The 16,537-nt window shown below is 38.1% G+C and overlaps 1 protein-coding gene across 4 annotated transcripts in view; it reads right to left on the bottom strand.

Annotated features, from left to right (window-relative positions):
- Positions 1-1,324: 1,324 nt before the first annotated feature.
- Positions 1,325-16,537, bottom strand: part of LOC122034860 (probable inactive serine/threonine-protein kinase scy1) — a 57,997-nt gene continuing 42,784 nt past the window's right edge. For 2 of the 4 annotated variants that reach the window (XM_042594221.1, XM_042594222.1), the window contains exons 20-21: positions 2,983-3,201; positions 1,325-1,902 (exon numbers count right to left, since the gene is read on the bottom strand). In XM_042594221.1, coding sequence (XP_042450155.1) covers positions 1,538-1,902; positions 2,983-3,201 — 584 coding nt within the window. In that variant the 3' untranslated portion in view covers positions 1,325-1,537. Of the gene's footprint in view, positions 1,903-2,982; positions 3,202-5,504; positions 5,858-16,537 lie in introns of those variants that run through there. The other 2 variants (XR_006126803.1, XR_006126802.1) reach the window with 2 other exon arrangements.

Genomic DNA, 16,537 nt, shown 5'->3' with positions numbered 1-16,537 from the left:
TTAGTAGTCGGATAATTTGTATCACTTTAATGTTCTATCTAACGGACGCTATTATTGTGCTTAGTAGGGGTGAGCAAAAATTTAATTAAATTGAACAAAATTCGGTTCAATTAATTTGGTATTTTGATTTTTTTCCTCGCAAAATTAATTTTTAATTCAGTTCGATTTTAATTTTAAAATTTTTTATTTAGTTAAACCAAAATAAAAAAAATAGAATTGGTAATTGATTTTATTATTGTTAAAAAAATCAATTTTAATTTCGATTTCAATTAAATCTACCATTATTTTAAAATTTTAGATTAATTCAATTTACCTCAAAGATCTTATAATAATGAAGATATCTTTTATTTTATAAGTCAATAATCTTTTTCATCTATTTCTAATGGTAAAATATGATTATTTATAGAATTTTTTAAACTCTTTTGTAAAATTTTTTTTAGCCATTTTGGTAATACTAATATCAAAATTCTCTTGTGAAGTTAAATATTTGGCTGACCATCAGGCACCATATAAAAGGATACCGAAGAGAAGGGATATCAGCAAGGAGCAAACCGGCTGGCTTGTCGTGCCAGGCATGACCTCATGTTATGTGTGTTGGGCAGCCTAAGCCCATTCGTAGCTCAAGCCAGGAAAGCCGCGACTCACTCGGAGTTGGGCTATGCCTGCCGCACCCACTTGCCACCTCTATCTTTAAGAATCCTATTGAACATAAAAAGTTGTTTGGAATAACTTCTCCCTGGAAAATTAAGAACCATTGGAAAATTGGTCTCCTACAGTTTGTGTATCGAAGATACAGTGTTGAGTATTCGGTATCCATGCATCTAAACATGTATTGGGAGATAATCCGTCTGGATTAGCCACCTTCTTTCTCCCTGGTGCGAGGTAGATTTCCCCTCGTGGACCCTGCCCAGCTAATGCTTGCATACGGGAACTCCCGCGGAAAACTCCCAGCCGAACTGACTTTCTCTGATCTCAATCTTCGACAATTCCTGACAGCCGTAGCCGACCACACCGATGGCCGGCTAATGCTTGCGCTGACTTAACTATCGGAGGGGTCATGCCGACCACACTGATGGCCGCTGACACGTTTTGATTCACAGAACTTTTGACGCTCGATCGGCCGAAGAACGGACACATCCACAGCTCCAAAGAAAAGAAGAGGGGTCCGAGTGTGCTAAGAAGAACACCAACACTACATATCACTATACTATCCAATCAAATCGACTTATAGTAATAGTTTCATACGATATGAAACAGCATGATAATAATGAACATATCGACACTGGTAAGTTGCAAGTGTGTGATAGGTATCAAACAACATTTATTGATATCATTAACACAAACGCAAGATCTCAATTAGAAAACAAAAATGTAACGGCGCCATTTGTCTGAAGAGAGCATGAATACGAAGCATATGGCGAAAAACCATATTCTTCTATTAGCAAAAGAATATTACAACCTTGTAGGAAAGCAATCCCTAAAATGGAGCCAGATGACTGGTGCAAAAAATAAGCCAATAATCTATACCACGAAAATTCTATGACCCTGACGAGCTCCGATCAATTCTCTGGGCACCTAATTTTGCTGTAGCTGGTTTTGTGCCTCTACCTCTGCCCAGAGACAAAGGTTTTGCTCTGGTAGTCGGAGGTGGAGCAGCAATAGCCGCCCACGGATCATTGTCATCTAAAGAAGCTGTTGTCTTCTTATTCAGAGGTTTTGAAGTTGATTTGGGTGGTGCCGCTGCTATAGAACCCCACAAATCGTCGTCCTGCTGTGCAGCTGGTTTTGTATTTAGAGAGTTCGATGCAGTCCTTGGTTCTGGAACTGCAACAGCGTCCCATTGATCATCATCTGCTTCTTTTGAAGATTTAATTGCAACTGTGGGTCGTAGGGAACCAGAACCTGAAAATAAAATATACAAAGGCATCCCACTTGTCATCTGAAACAATTGCAAAAAAATTGAAAGTGAAGTCAAAGACGAAGATGGAAAAGAATAGAATAATAATCACAGTATCTCATTAGATATACAGATTTAGCCATATTATTTCAACAATCCTTTCTCTGAGCTGATTTAGTCACCAAGCCAGATGACTTGAATCCACTACACTCCAGTCACCATTGACAGTCTTTTTAATTAGAGAGAAAAGTAGGAAGGAAAAAAGAAAAAGAAGGAACAGACCTCAAATCTTTGTTATAGTTGGAAGGAAAACAAAAGCATAGAAAGAATAAAAATTCTTCCCTTAAAATTGTGTTCAACCCAAAGAAGAGAAGACGAAAAAAGACAACCTTTCAACATTTATTGAGTTATGACTGGTTGGCAAAATCAGTTAGCAAAGGATCTTTTTTACCTTTGACAGAAGTGGGAAAGGAAAAAGAGAAAAAAAATGCAACAGATCATTCTTGTGTTGAAAGGGGGAAAAAGGGCATAGAAAGGATGAATTTTTTCCCCTTAAATTCGTCTTCAACCCAAAAGAAGAGAAGATGAAAATGCAATCGCTTTCACATTTACAAACTGATTTATGACTGGTTGGCCAAATAATTTAGCAATTTGATTGGTTAACGTTTGCCAAATGATTGATAATTTTTTTTAGTCCATCTTTTCCTTTCCCTTCACTTCTCTCTCCTTGAATCTCGTTTCTTACTACCTTCACAGTAAACACAGCCTAATTGAGATGAAAAATTATTTTACATAATAAAAAAGAGATGTCCAGGTCCCATCTTGGTCCTTACCGACCATGACTGAGACATGAATGTAAAAAATCTAATCAAGAATCAACATTGAAAGAAGAATATGTGGCAAGAGCTGAATCATCTTGCAAACCATGTGAATTATGGTCACTTTGAAATTCACAGAAAATCAACTCATTGAGAGTTGACATAACTAAGCATGAAAATCACACATGAAACTCGTAGAAATAGCAACCGAACGCCAGATGGGATTTTCCCCCTCAAAATTTAATGAAAAATGTAAACGATGCGTACTCTGAGCTTTTTGATGCACTACTGGTCGTTGCTGAGCAGCCTGTATGCTTCCTAGCGAAGGAGATTTTTCTTCCTCAAGTGGGTCAATGTCATCCCATCCTTCTTTGTCACTATCATGGTCCTCATGGAGAAGCTCGCTATCAACTTCTCCCCATCCATCTGTTGATGTTGGGGATGAGGGTCTAAGTTGATCTGAGACATTTGCAAAAGAGCTTACATCTGCAAATAGAAAACATAAGGAAACATTTCAGGTAATAATTTAAAAACAAGGTGAACTAATTTTATCTTATAATGCCACAAAATCATCACGTTCAAATATAGGTATGAGAGCTAAGGAGAAATTAGAATAATTTAATCATATTTCCTCAGCTAATCATAGTTTCAATTGGAACACTCTTTCCCATAGGGTATAATGAAATATCTAAGCAGATATGAAGAACAACTTGTATTTGAACGAGCAAGTCATTTGGATATGATCAGAGAGAGTACATACTTGAACATGAAAATGTTCACCTAATGGATTATTAGCTTCACAAAGTTTGTTTGTTCAAAAATAGGAGTCCCCATTTTAAATAGAACAAAGGCAAGACATAAAGTTCACATCTTGGAGTGTGGTCTAGTTCAAAGCAAATCTCCTATAGTACATTGCTGGTGATAGAAAACATCATGACAGTCAATGATACTATTGATGTTAATAAAAAACCATCACGAGAGTCATCATCACTATAATGTGTATCAAATATCCATTCTTTCATATTCGAGGTCGAGTCAAGTTGCTAGAGTTTGTTGAGAGATATTTCCTCTAGGCTTTGGATTATTAGCTCCATTGTTTATCTTAAATTATTTTTCTTTGTATTATGTTATTTGGATATACTATTATCGATATTCATGCACTGTGTCATATTCTCATAATATGTTTCACTACTACTATACCTTAATTTCTAAGTATGGATTTGTAATTTCTTGTTAAGATTATTTATTTATTTGTTCCCATTGATCCTTGAAGAAATTTATTGTTAGTGAGTATATTTCTGGTTCTATGTTATGGAATTGTCCAAAGTGAGATGGCCTCCTCATATGGGGTAAGGCTGCTTCTAGGGTATGACAATCACTATTTTTCTATTTTAGCATAAGCATGAGGCTGCAATGACATGGAATGTTAGTTGACTACATGTGGATTATCTGTTGCCAGCTGCAAATATCTTTTTCATCCTTCCACAAGTAAATTTTGCCAATTGTTGAGAATTTTACAGTTAGCAAAAGGGGTACGAGTGAACACCTTTTAAGATTGTAAAAAATCACTAACAAGCCTCTGAACCTCCAGGCAAGCAAATAGAGATGGCCAGCAAGGGGAAACAAACAGCAGAAGCAGGTACAACAGTACCAGAACTGTCACTGCAGGAAAGTCTTATTTCTGATACTAAACTGAGTAGGGGGTACAAGGTGAAAGGGCGCGAGCAGCCCGGCATCAGGAATGAAGATCACTAGCTGGAATATACGAGACCTCAATAGAGGTCTCAAAGAAAAGGGAGTGGAGAACTTCCTTTGTAACTGTAATTTGGTATAAAAAGAATACCACACAACTTTATTGAAAAGGGAGACATATTTATATACAAACTAGGATTTATTTCAAGAAATTATAATTAGGCTAATTTATAATTAGCCTAATTAACCGATATATATATTAACTAATTAATTACCAATAATGTGATAATTAATATATATAGATATAGTAACTAATATATACAAATATGGTAACTTATATATATATATAGATAATACTCCCCCTCAAGTTAGAGCATAGAAATTAATCATACCCAACTTATTACAAAGATAATCAATCCGAACCTCATTTAAAGCTTTTGTAAAGATGTCCCCGAATTGTTCTCTAGTCTTCACATATCCGGTAGAAATTAAGTTTTGTTGAATTTTCTTATGAACGAAATGACAATCGATTTTAATGTGCTTAGTTTGCTCAAGAAATACAGGATTGGCTGCAATATGAATAGTGGCTTGATTATTACACCACAGTTTAGCTGAAAATTTAAGTCCTTCAGTCAAGAGTTGATATATCCATATTATCTCGCATACAGACTGTGTCATAGCCTTATATTATGACTCTGCACTAGATCGTGACATAACGTTTTGCTTTGCTTCCTTCAAGTAACACAAAATTTGCTCTAATGTTGCCCAATGATGAATGGTTGGAGATGACATAAACTGACTGACAACACTAACTGAATATGTAATATTTGGACGAGTTACGGTAAAGTAATTCAACTTCCTAACCAACCTTCAATATCTCTAATGTTGCCCAATGATGAATAGTTGGTGATGACATACAACATATGTAATATTTGGACGAGTTACGGTAAAGTAATTCAATGAGAGATATTTAAATAGTTCCCCATCTCTGTGAAATGCATGTTCTGAGTCATTAGAGTACTACAAGGTTTCGCCCCCAATTTTTTTGTCCCAGTTAATAAGTCGAGGATATATTTTTTTCTGAGATAGAAATATACCTTTTTTACTCCTCATAACTTCAACTCCCAATAAATACTTTAGCACCCCCAAATCCTTTATATGAAACTGAGTATGAATGAAAGATTTAAAGATGAGATTCCAGTAGTATCACTTCCAGTGATAATAATATCATCTACATATACAACAAATAGAATGATATCAGACTGCTTGTAGAACACAGAATGATCAGACTTGCTTTTCGTCATACCAAATTTTTCAACAATCTTACTAAAATTTCCAAACCAAGCATGAGGACTTTGTTTCAAACCATATAAAGATTTTTGAAGACAACAAACTTGCCCTGACTCCCCTGAGCAAGAAAACCATGAGGTTGCTCCATATACACCTCCGCCTGAAGATCACCATGAAGAAAACATTCTTGATATCAAGTTGATGTAAAGGCCAATGATAAGTAGCGGCTATCGAAATAAATAATCGAACAGATGTCAACTTTACAATAGGAGAAAAAGTATTAGAATAATCGACCCCATAGATCTGAGCATAGCTTTTAGCAACAAGACGAACTTTTAATCTGGCAACGACCCATTCAAATTAACTTTAATTGCGAATACCTATTTGCATCCAATAGCCCATTTCCATTCAAATCGGCCAAATCCCAAGTGTCATTATTATCTAAAGCATTCATCTCTTCTATCATTGCTTGTTTCCAAACAGGATGAGATATGACCTCACACACAGTCTTAGGAATAGAGATAGAATCAAGTGAAGTACTAAAAGAATAAGAGGAAGAAGGCAAACCGTTATAAGAAACAAAAGAAGTAGGATAAGAACACCGTTGTTTACCTTTATATAACGCAATAGGAAGATCATCGCTCAGGACTGGATCTGATGATGAAGTAGTAGGTGCAGGATATGAATCTACAGGGTGACGCCTGGAGTAGATTTGAATAATAGGAGGTTTGACAGGAGCCGGTTCTGGAACAAGTGTGAAGGATGTGATAGAATACACCAATAAATCATCCTCCTCCCTTTGATGAGTCGGAATAGGTGAGGATGGGAAATAAAGTGTTTTCTATGAAGGTAACATCAATTTAGATAAGATATTTGTTAATACTGGGACAATAACACTTATAACCTTTTTGAAGACGAGAATAACCAAGGAAGATACATTTAAAAAACTTAGGATCTAATCTAGTGACATGTGGACGAACATCCCGAACAAAACAAGTACTACCAAATATCATAGGATTAATAAAAAACAACTTATTGGGAAAAAGGATATTGTAAGGGATCTCACCATGAAAAACAGAGAATGGCTGCAGTTAATGAAAAAACATGCTATAGAAATTGCATCAGCTGAAAAAGGTTTGGGAACATTCATTTGAAATAAAAGGGCCCCTACAATTTCAAGATGTCTATTTTTACGTTCAGCTACACCATTTTGGGATGGAGTGTCAACACAAAAGGTTTCATGAAGCATGTCATTCTGACTCATATACGACTGGAATAAACCGGACAAATATTCCTTAGCATTATCACTTCGCAAAGTACAGATGAATGTATTGAACTGAGTTTTAATCTCAGCACAAAATAGAGAAAATAACTCGGAACAATTTTTTTATTAAATATAACTAAGTTACACGAGAGTAATCATTGACAAAAGTAACAAAATACCTAAAACCAGATTTAGATAAAACAGGACAAGGACCCCAAATATCAAAATGAACTAATTCAAAAAGGGTAGTAGCAAGTTTATTTACTCTAGGACTCGAACTAAGACGGTGATGTTTTGCAAATTGACATGACTCAATCTAATAAAGACACCTTGTCATATTGTGGACAAAGCTTTTTGAGCAAAGATAGAGATGGATATCCCAACCTACAATGATCCTCGAACGGAGAAGCGACACTTGAGCAAGCAAAAGAATTTGGGAGCGATGTGTCAAGAATGTAAAGGCCTCCAGACTCATGTCCTTTACCAATAATCTTCTTTATCAAAAGATCCTCAAATAAGCAATGATTAAGAAAGTGTTGGTTGGAGGACTTAAACCCATATCCCCAACGGTCACATGTGCAATAAACTTGATCGAACTTTAGAGAATAAGTGTTGGTTGGAGGACTTAAACCCATATCTCCAACGGTCACATGTGCAATAAACTTGATCGAACTTTAGTGAATAAGCGTTGGTTGGAGGCTGAGTTACAGAATTTTGCTAGCTTCACACCTCCGGGTTGTCTATCAGATCATTCGGCATGCACCATCTCCATTCTGAACAGCAATGTTCAAATTATTAAGCCTTTCAAGTTTTTTTAATATGTGGGCCAACCATAGCACCTTCTCAGAGCTGGTTAAAACTAGGCGGACAGCCTACAAGCAACAGATTGGCCAAGGAACAATGCAGTACATAATTGTACAGGTCTGAAACTTCTGAAATCAGATTCTAGAACTTTGTGCATTTTCAGCAGATTTCAGCACGAGCAGCAGTTGCACGACTGAGATTGGAGGAGGCCCAAGAAGCTGGACTATCCTGTGGCACTATGGATGTCAATTACAAAGAAATTCAGCAGGCTGCATTTCGTTTAAATGCTGCTGAACACAATTTCTGCCTGCAACGTGCCAAGCTAGGATATTTCAAACAGATCGTAACTCCTCTTTATTTTTATGCGCTTGTAAAAAAGGAATAACAAACGCAATGAAATCACAGAGGTGGAGAGGGAGGATGACAATCTTACTGAATCATTTGAAAAGGTTGTTGGAGTATTTACTAATTATTTTCAGAACCAACTTGACACACGGATGGGTAGGACTGAATTCCCAACATCTTGCTTGCAGTTTGGTGAGGTTATTCAAACGGCGCAGGATGACCAGCTGGTCCAGTTTCCCACAGCTGAGGAGATAAAGGAGGCGCTCTTTGTTATTGGGCCTTGATTGGGTAATACGGCCAACACAAGTATGCATTCCAATGCAACCAATGGAGGTAAACATTCGCAATCTCATTGACGGCAGAATTTCAATTAATTTTTCTAACTATACCGCAGCAAGAGATTGTACACTGGAAGATGAAGAAGAAAGGAAACTTATTGCCGTTCTCACAAAAATAAGTTATGAAGAAAGTTATACTACCCCAACAGAAAAACATCCTGCAATTGATGTTAATATTGATTATGAAGAAGACCCTACTGAAATTATTGCATCATCTGAAGCATATCCCTATATTCTTGTTCATCGGCTCTCTAGCACATCGACTATGTTAAAACCAAAATCATCAGGAGCTGCTGGTCTTGATTTAAATAAAACTGTTATTATAGAGCCCAGAGGGCGAGCCTTAGTTTCTACTGGGCTTAGCCTGGAAATTCCCTGGGAACCTATGGCCGTATTGCAAAACTCGCTCCAGTGCAGCGTGGAATCTTGACCTAGATGTTGGAGCCGGAGTTATTGATAGTGACTACAGGGGAGAAATTATAATTATGATATTTAATCATTCTGATGAAAGAGTAATTATTGCTGAAGGAACTAATGTCGCTCAGATAATATTTGAACAAATTATTCATCCAGATGTTTATGAAGTTCCACAATTGTCAGCAACTTCGCGGGGAACTAATGGCTTGGATCAACTGATGCATTACTTAAGTCCCTCATTCTACACAACAAAAGCCAAACTGGGATGTATTCCTTCCAAAAGAAAAACATGCGTTATCCATGTTTTTTTGAGGAATCACCACCTTTTCTAGAATATCCATCTGAAGACCTTGCATGGACTACAAGCCCATGGGCCTCTATACCTCGGTCGAAGGACCCTTCTATGGAAATTTTGGAAGAGGAGGACCTCGCATACATCCAGTATTTGGCACAATTATCTGCTCAACAGGACACTGTATGAGACAAATATAGTGATGAGGAATGGCTATCGTACAAGAGATGCCCTATCCAACACTAAGGCAATTGTCTACGATGAATTTACCAGAACTAGAACAGCAACAAGTATATTCTACAAGCACTGTGATTTCTCCATATCAACCCCCTAATGATACCACTATGGGACCACCAGGATACCCACCAGTAATATGAGAGCCAGGCACATCCAATGTTGACCCATTCAGCCAACTTTTCCAAAAGAAGGAACTAAGTTGCGAGGGGGAATTAATAATGAAATGTGGAGCTTACCATCAGCCCAACAAGAAGGAGGCGCTATATTCGTAATACCTGAACAATTGGGCTTATTTCATGATGTCTTCTCTAGATGGTAATCTATAACTCTGAATCATGCGCCAGCACAAGGATTTACTGACCCCAATGAGAAAAATTGAATACATGGAAAATTTATTAGGGGAAATTGAAAAACTAGCTTGGGTAGAATGGCAGATGACTTATCCCACTGAGTATGAAGCCCTTATCCAAGGTGCAGAAGGAAGACGTGGGACCCAAAATACTATTTCCCAAATGAGGAGGGTATTCTCATTAGAAGATCCTACTCAAGGCTCTACCGTCATACACGACGAAGCATATCGAAGCCTGGAAAAATTATCCTATGAAAACGTCAAGAATATCGTTCAATACATGAACGACTACATGAGGTTAGCTTCTAAAACTGGTAGACTTTATACAGGACCTGAATTATCTGAGAAATTTTGGTTTAAAATGCCCGGTGATCTTGGTGCCAGAATAAAAGCAGCTTTTGAAGCAAAATATACTGGTTTAACAATAGGCGTTATCCCAAGCGTACTATTCGCCTATAAGTTATTAGAACAAGAATGCAAAGACGCTGCCTTCAAAAGATCATTAAAGGACCTTTCATGTTGTAGCCAAATACCTATACCAGGGTATTACAAAAACCAAAGACAGAAAAAGTTCAGCCTTCGGAAAAGTAAAACATATAAAGGCAAACCGCATGACACCTATGCGCGTATTGAGAAGCGAAAACACTTACTAAAAAATAAAAAATGTAAGTGTTATCTCTACGATCAAGAAGAGCACTTTGCAAGAGATTGCCCTAATGACAAAAGAAGCTCTAAACGAGTAGCTATGTTTGAACAGCTGGATCTTCTCGATGACTATGATATACTGTCAGTCCAAAAAGGGGAGGACCAAAGTGATGCGATTTTCAGCATCTCTGAAAGGGAGGAAGACACAGGAGATCTACGAAGGTCAATTCAAACCCTTACAATGTTTGAAAATCTTTTTATGCTTGGATAAATTGATGGAGGATATAGACCCAAATAAAGGTTACTGATGAGCAGTATAATTGCCAACATGAGTGGCAAGCTAACGATAGTATTTTTCCCAACCAACAATATGCATTGGATGCAAAAGAGAGACTCTAAAAAGAGCCAGAATACATTGCTCAAAGTGTTTAGTCACCTCATGTAATTTATGTGGCCCTTATTACTTCGGAAAAAAGGGTACCAGTTCTACCTGCTACTCCTGCACCATTCTTTCCTAACAAACTTTTACAAGAACAACAAAAATATATTTCTTGGTGTGATGCTGAAATAGAACGACTCCAGAAGGAAGTTTCTTACTACAAAGAACTTTATGAGCAATTAATATCGGAAAAGGATCTTCAAAAGGATTATGAGAAGTTAAACCAAGATGCAGTCATAACATCAGAGGAGGAAGCTGCTATTATGTTATACTCAGAAATAACTGAGAAAGTATCCTCAGCAGAAAAAGGTCCTCGATCGGTGAAAAACATGCTATACAATCTACATGTGGAAATGGAAATTCTTGGAATCCCAAAATTTTCATTAAAAGCAATATTAGATACAGGGGCAACCACATGTTGTGTGGATCAAAACTCTGTTCCAAAAGAGGCACCGGAGGAAAACACTTTCCTAGTTCATTTTAGTGGGATAAATTCCCAACAAACAGCAAAGTTTAAAATCAAGCCCAGAAGAATGATGATTGGGGACAATCATTTTCATATTCCATATACATATAGTTTCCCTATGATTCTGGGAGATAAAATACAAATGATCATCGGATGCAATTTTATCAGGGCGATGAATGGTGGTGCCAGGATCGAAGGTAATGTCGTCACATTTTATAAAAATCTGACCATTATCAATACTCTCCTACTGCAGGAGCAGCTTCTGCTATTCAAGAACTTGATCTTGATGAAGATGAGTATTTACAGATTGTATATTATTCTATTGGGACGTCCTCAGGGACTTTCACTGAAAAATTTGGCCCATTATTAAAGGAGTTACAGGATCAAGGTTTTATAGGGAAAATCCTCTACAGCATTGGTCCAAAAACAAGGTTCTATGCTACTTGGATATTAAGAACCCTGATTTTATCATAGAAGATCGGGCCATCAAGCATCTAACTCCTAATCAGAAGGCGGCCTTTACAAAGCATATTGAGGCCTTATTAAAGTTAAAAATTATCAGGCCCAGCAAGAGTCATCACAGGACGACTGCTATCATAGTCAACTACGGAACAACAATAGACCCTGCAACCGGGAAAGAAGTGAAAGGAAAAGAGCGTATATGGTATTTAACTACAAAAGGCTAAATGACCTCAATAACAAAGATCAATAAAGTCTACCCGGAATCAATACCATCCTCCAAAAGGTCAGTACCAGTACCATTTACTCCAAATTTGATCTAAAGAGCGGTTTTCATCAGGTTGCAATGCATCCCGACTCGATCGAATGGACCGCGTTCTAGGTGTCTGACGGCTTGTTTGAATGGCTTGTCCAACCATTAACCCTTAAGCAGATACAAGACTTTGTGCTTAACTTTGTAGAACAGCCCAAGCTTATTGAAGAAATGACGACCATACCCACAACACAAGATCCTCCAGTCACAACAATAACAAGAAGAATCGGAACTGAAGAAACACCTCTATTTGAAGATCAAATCCGGGATTACCGTCAACGCCAAAGACGAAGATATAACATGCAAAGAGCAATCAGAAGACTGTCAAGAAGATTTTTTGGTGGCGAGTCTTACAACACCACACTTGAGCAACAGATGGACCCTCAGACCCAACTGAGGCTTTCAATGCAGGAAAGGGCTTCTATTGTTCCTGCAGAGGTGCTATACCACTCACGACAAGACGATGCTCATCATAGAGTATACGTACACCGAGCAGAAGAAGCTGTACTGGTCACCAACAATCAGGTGGACAGAACATTTATACAGCCAGAAAGCTTCCAACAACTCCAAAGAAGTGGAATGCGATTCTTACTTATGGGGGTTATTCAAGTAAGAATACAAATACTCCATCGCCAGGAAGAAGGTACTTTAGCCCTGGTAGTCTTTAGAGATAATCGATGGCAGGGAGACCAGGCGATTTTTGCAACCATGGAAATAGATTTAACCCATGGAACACAACTGGTATATGTGATTCCTGATACTATGCTTACAATAAGCGACTTTTACAGGAATATACAAATTTCCATCCTAGCCCGAGGAAATGAAAATTGGCAGAATGGTGAAGCCAATTTATTAATCACCAGAGGACTCGAAGGGCGACTATCCAACACTCCAAACATGGGATTCACCTATGAGGTACAAAATGTTGTTGACTATTTAACAAGTCATGGAGTTCGTGCATTGGCAGGAAGACGATACAACACCAGAGATGCTCTAGGCCAAAACTGGGTTATTCGACAGTCAAGTGTAAACATCCCAATGCAACCAACAGAGGTAAACACTAGGAATCTCCTTGACGGAAGCGTAGCCTTACGCTTCGAAAATTATCAAGTTGCATCGCCGTCATCCAAACCAAGATATAATAACCAGGATGAAGAAATCCAGAGTGATGAAGAAGAGATACGTAGTCATACATTAGCGGTGTTCATCCAGCAGGAACCACTAATAGTAAAAATCCTACCAAGAGCTTTAGGACAACCACTTCTTCCTAGAAGAGCAACTCCCGAATGATATGATCTATTTCTCAATAGACCCCAAGATATCCCAGCTTATGGAAGAACCCTTCTTTCCACAGGAATAGCTATCAAAGTTCCTGAAGGAACTTATGGAAGGATAGCCCCTCGATCAAGTGCTTCGCTACGAGGAATTCTCATCGGAGGAGGAGTTACAGAGGAGAGGTACGGATTCTGGCATTCAACACTACTGATCAGGACATATATTTGCAGAAACATGAATCAATTGCGCAATTAGTTCTTGAAAGAATTGCTACACCAGAAGTATTGCAAGTCAATGATCTTGAAGACACAGACAGAGGTAATCAAGGTTTTGGATCAACATCCAAATCTCATGAAGAAAATTTACAAGCAATCAACCAATTAGAAGAACAACTCAGGCAATTAGAGCAAACAAGACGATGGTGTACAACCAGAGACATGCCAGCATGTCATCCAGAAGTTGATGAGAAGCAAGGACGTCAAAAAGAACCATCCTTGCAAGATGTACTACCATTCTTATGCCCTCCTGCAGATTCAGAATATATCGCCTACTTCGAATTTGATCTGGAAACCAATGATGAAGATGAAGAGGATGATTATTTTGACTATTTAGAATATATTATTCAGCAAAACTCGTCTCCCAATCAAGATAATTCTTCATCAGAGGAATTTATTAACCCTTTCGCAACAGAAGGTGGTGGAGGTAATTCAAATTCAAATTTCAATCAAAATCATTGCTGCAGGAATTGATGAGCCCATTTGGGATATGGACTACCCCCAAATTAGTCACCTGGAGGAGCTATTAGCCTCTTCCTCAGCAATTTCAGAATGCAGGCCTCCACAGGACACTGCCATGGGTCCTGTAGGTTATCCACCAACAGCAGCAGCACCACCACCACCAGCCCACCGCCCAGACTTTGAAGGCCCAGGACCATCAAGAAAAGGCCCATTCAAGTCAAGAGATTATTCAGGGCAATGGACACTACCATCAGTCCAGCATCAGACGGGTGCTATCTTTATAATCCCAACACAGTTAGGATTGTTCGATGAAACATTCATGAGATGGGAAAGTATCACCAAAAATCTGGTGGCCATGCAATCATTCTCCAGCGGAAAAGAGAAAGCTAAATTTATAGAAAATCTATTGGGCGAAACAGAGAAACTCACCTGGATACAATGGAGGATGAGTTATTTAAATGAGTACCAGGAAATTCTAAATGCATCAGATGGAGCGGAAGGTACTCAAAACATCTTGTCACAAATCAGAAGAGTATTCACCTTAGAAGATCCCTACCAAGGCTCAACGGCAATGCAAGATGAAGCCTACCGCGACTTGGAAAGGATAAGTTGTTCTAATATCAAAGACATTAATCAATTTATGAATGAATACTTACGTCTTGCAGCCAAGACAGGAAAATTATTTACAAGCTCAGAATTATCTGAGAAATTCTGGATCAAGCTACCTGGAGATCTAGGTACAAGAATCAAGGTATTATTCGATGACAAATACAAAGGAAGTCAGGTGGGAGTACACCCCAGAGTACTATTTACATACAAATACCTTGAAGAAGAATGCAAAAAGGCTGCATTCAGCAGGTCCCTCAAAGATTTATCCTTTTGCAAAGAGATCCCTATCCCTTTGGGCACGAAAAGAAGAAATTTGGGCACGAAAATCTACAACCTATAAGGGCAAGCCTCACAGTTCTCATGCTCGAGTAGAGAAGAGGAAGCATCTCCTAGCAACAAAGAAATGCAAATGCTTTTTATGCGGTGAGGAAGGTCATTTTGCTCGAGACTGCCCCAGTGAGAAAAGAAATATAAAAAGAGTTGCCATGTTCGAAGGACTAGATATCCCAGAAGACCATGACATTCTATCAGTTCATGAAGGAGAACCAGTCAGCGATGCAATCTATAGTATCTCAGAAAATGAGGAGGCCCTGCAGCTTAGCCATGGTATGAATTCTTTACTATTAAAAGAATATATAATGGTCTTGCATGAAGAAAGCAGGACATACTGGCTTGGCAAGGAAGGAGGTTGGCAACCATTAGTGAAGGTATCAGAGGAGAAACACAATTGCCAGCATACTTGGCAATTTAATGAAGAAATACTTCAACAAGTCACCAAATGCCACACATGCAAAAGAGAGGCGATGAACAAATGGCGAATTTACTGCCCAAAATGTAACATTGCAGCATGTGGACAGTGTGGCCCTAATTATTTTGATATCAAGGTACCAGTAGCCAAAGTTAATGCTAACCCATATAATCCTTGATCTCTAATCCAGGAACAGCAACATTATATTGGATGGTGCGAGGAGGAAATCCAAAGGTTGAAGGATGAGTTAGCATACTGCAAGGAGAAATTTGAAAGGGAACTCCAAGCAGTCAAACTGGAAGGAGATGCTGAACTGGAGGAAGCCAAGTTCAAAATAGACCAGTTAGAACTGGAAAATCACGTTGTTTTTGGACCAATGTTGTAGAGGATTTTCCCCTATAATACCTTGATCCTGTAACTCCTTTAATAATGGGCCAAATTTTTCAGTGAAAGTCCCTGAGGACGCCCCAATAGAATAATATACAATTTCTTTGACTATAAATACTCATCTTCATCAAGATCAAGTTCTTGAATAGCAGAAGTTGCTCCTGTAGTAGGGAGAGTATTGATAATGGTCAGGTTTTTATAAAATGTGACGACATTACCTTCAATCTTGACACCACCATTCATCGCCCTGATAAAATTGCATCCGATGATCATTTGTATTTTACCTCCCAGAATCATAGGGAAACTATATGTATATGGAATATGAAAATGATTGTCCCCAATCATCATTCTTCCGGACTTGATTTTAAACTTTGCTGTTTGTTGGGAATTTATCCCACTAAAATGAACTAGGAAAGTGTTTTCCTCCGGTGCCTCTTTTGGAACAGAGTTTTGATCCACACAACATGTGGTTGCCCCTGTATCTAATATTGCTTTTAATGAAAATTTTGGGATTCCAAGAATTTCCATTTCCACATGTAGATTGTATAGCATGTTTTTCACCAGTCGAGGGCCTTTTTCTGCTGAGGATACTTTCTCAGTTATTTCCGAGTATAACATATTAGCAGCTTCTCCTCTGATGTTATGACTACATCTTGGTTTAACTTCTCATAATCCTTTTGAAGATCCTTTTCCGATATTAATTGCTCATAAAGTTC

The sequence above is a fragment of the Zingiber officinale genome, chromosome 11B (genome assembly GCF_018446385.1).
Source record: "Zingiber officinale cultivar Zhangliang chromosome 11B, Zo_v1.1, whole genome shotgun sequence".
Taxonomy (NCBI): Eukaryota; Viridiplantae; Streptophyta; class Magnoliopsida; order Zingiberales; family Zingiberaceae; genus Zingiber; species Zingiber officinale.
Note: the sequence above shows the minus strand (reverse complement) of the source record. Positions and strands in the feature narration are given on the sequence as shown.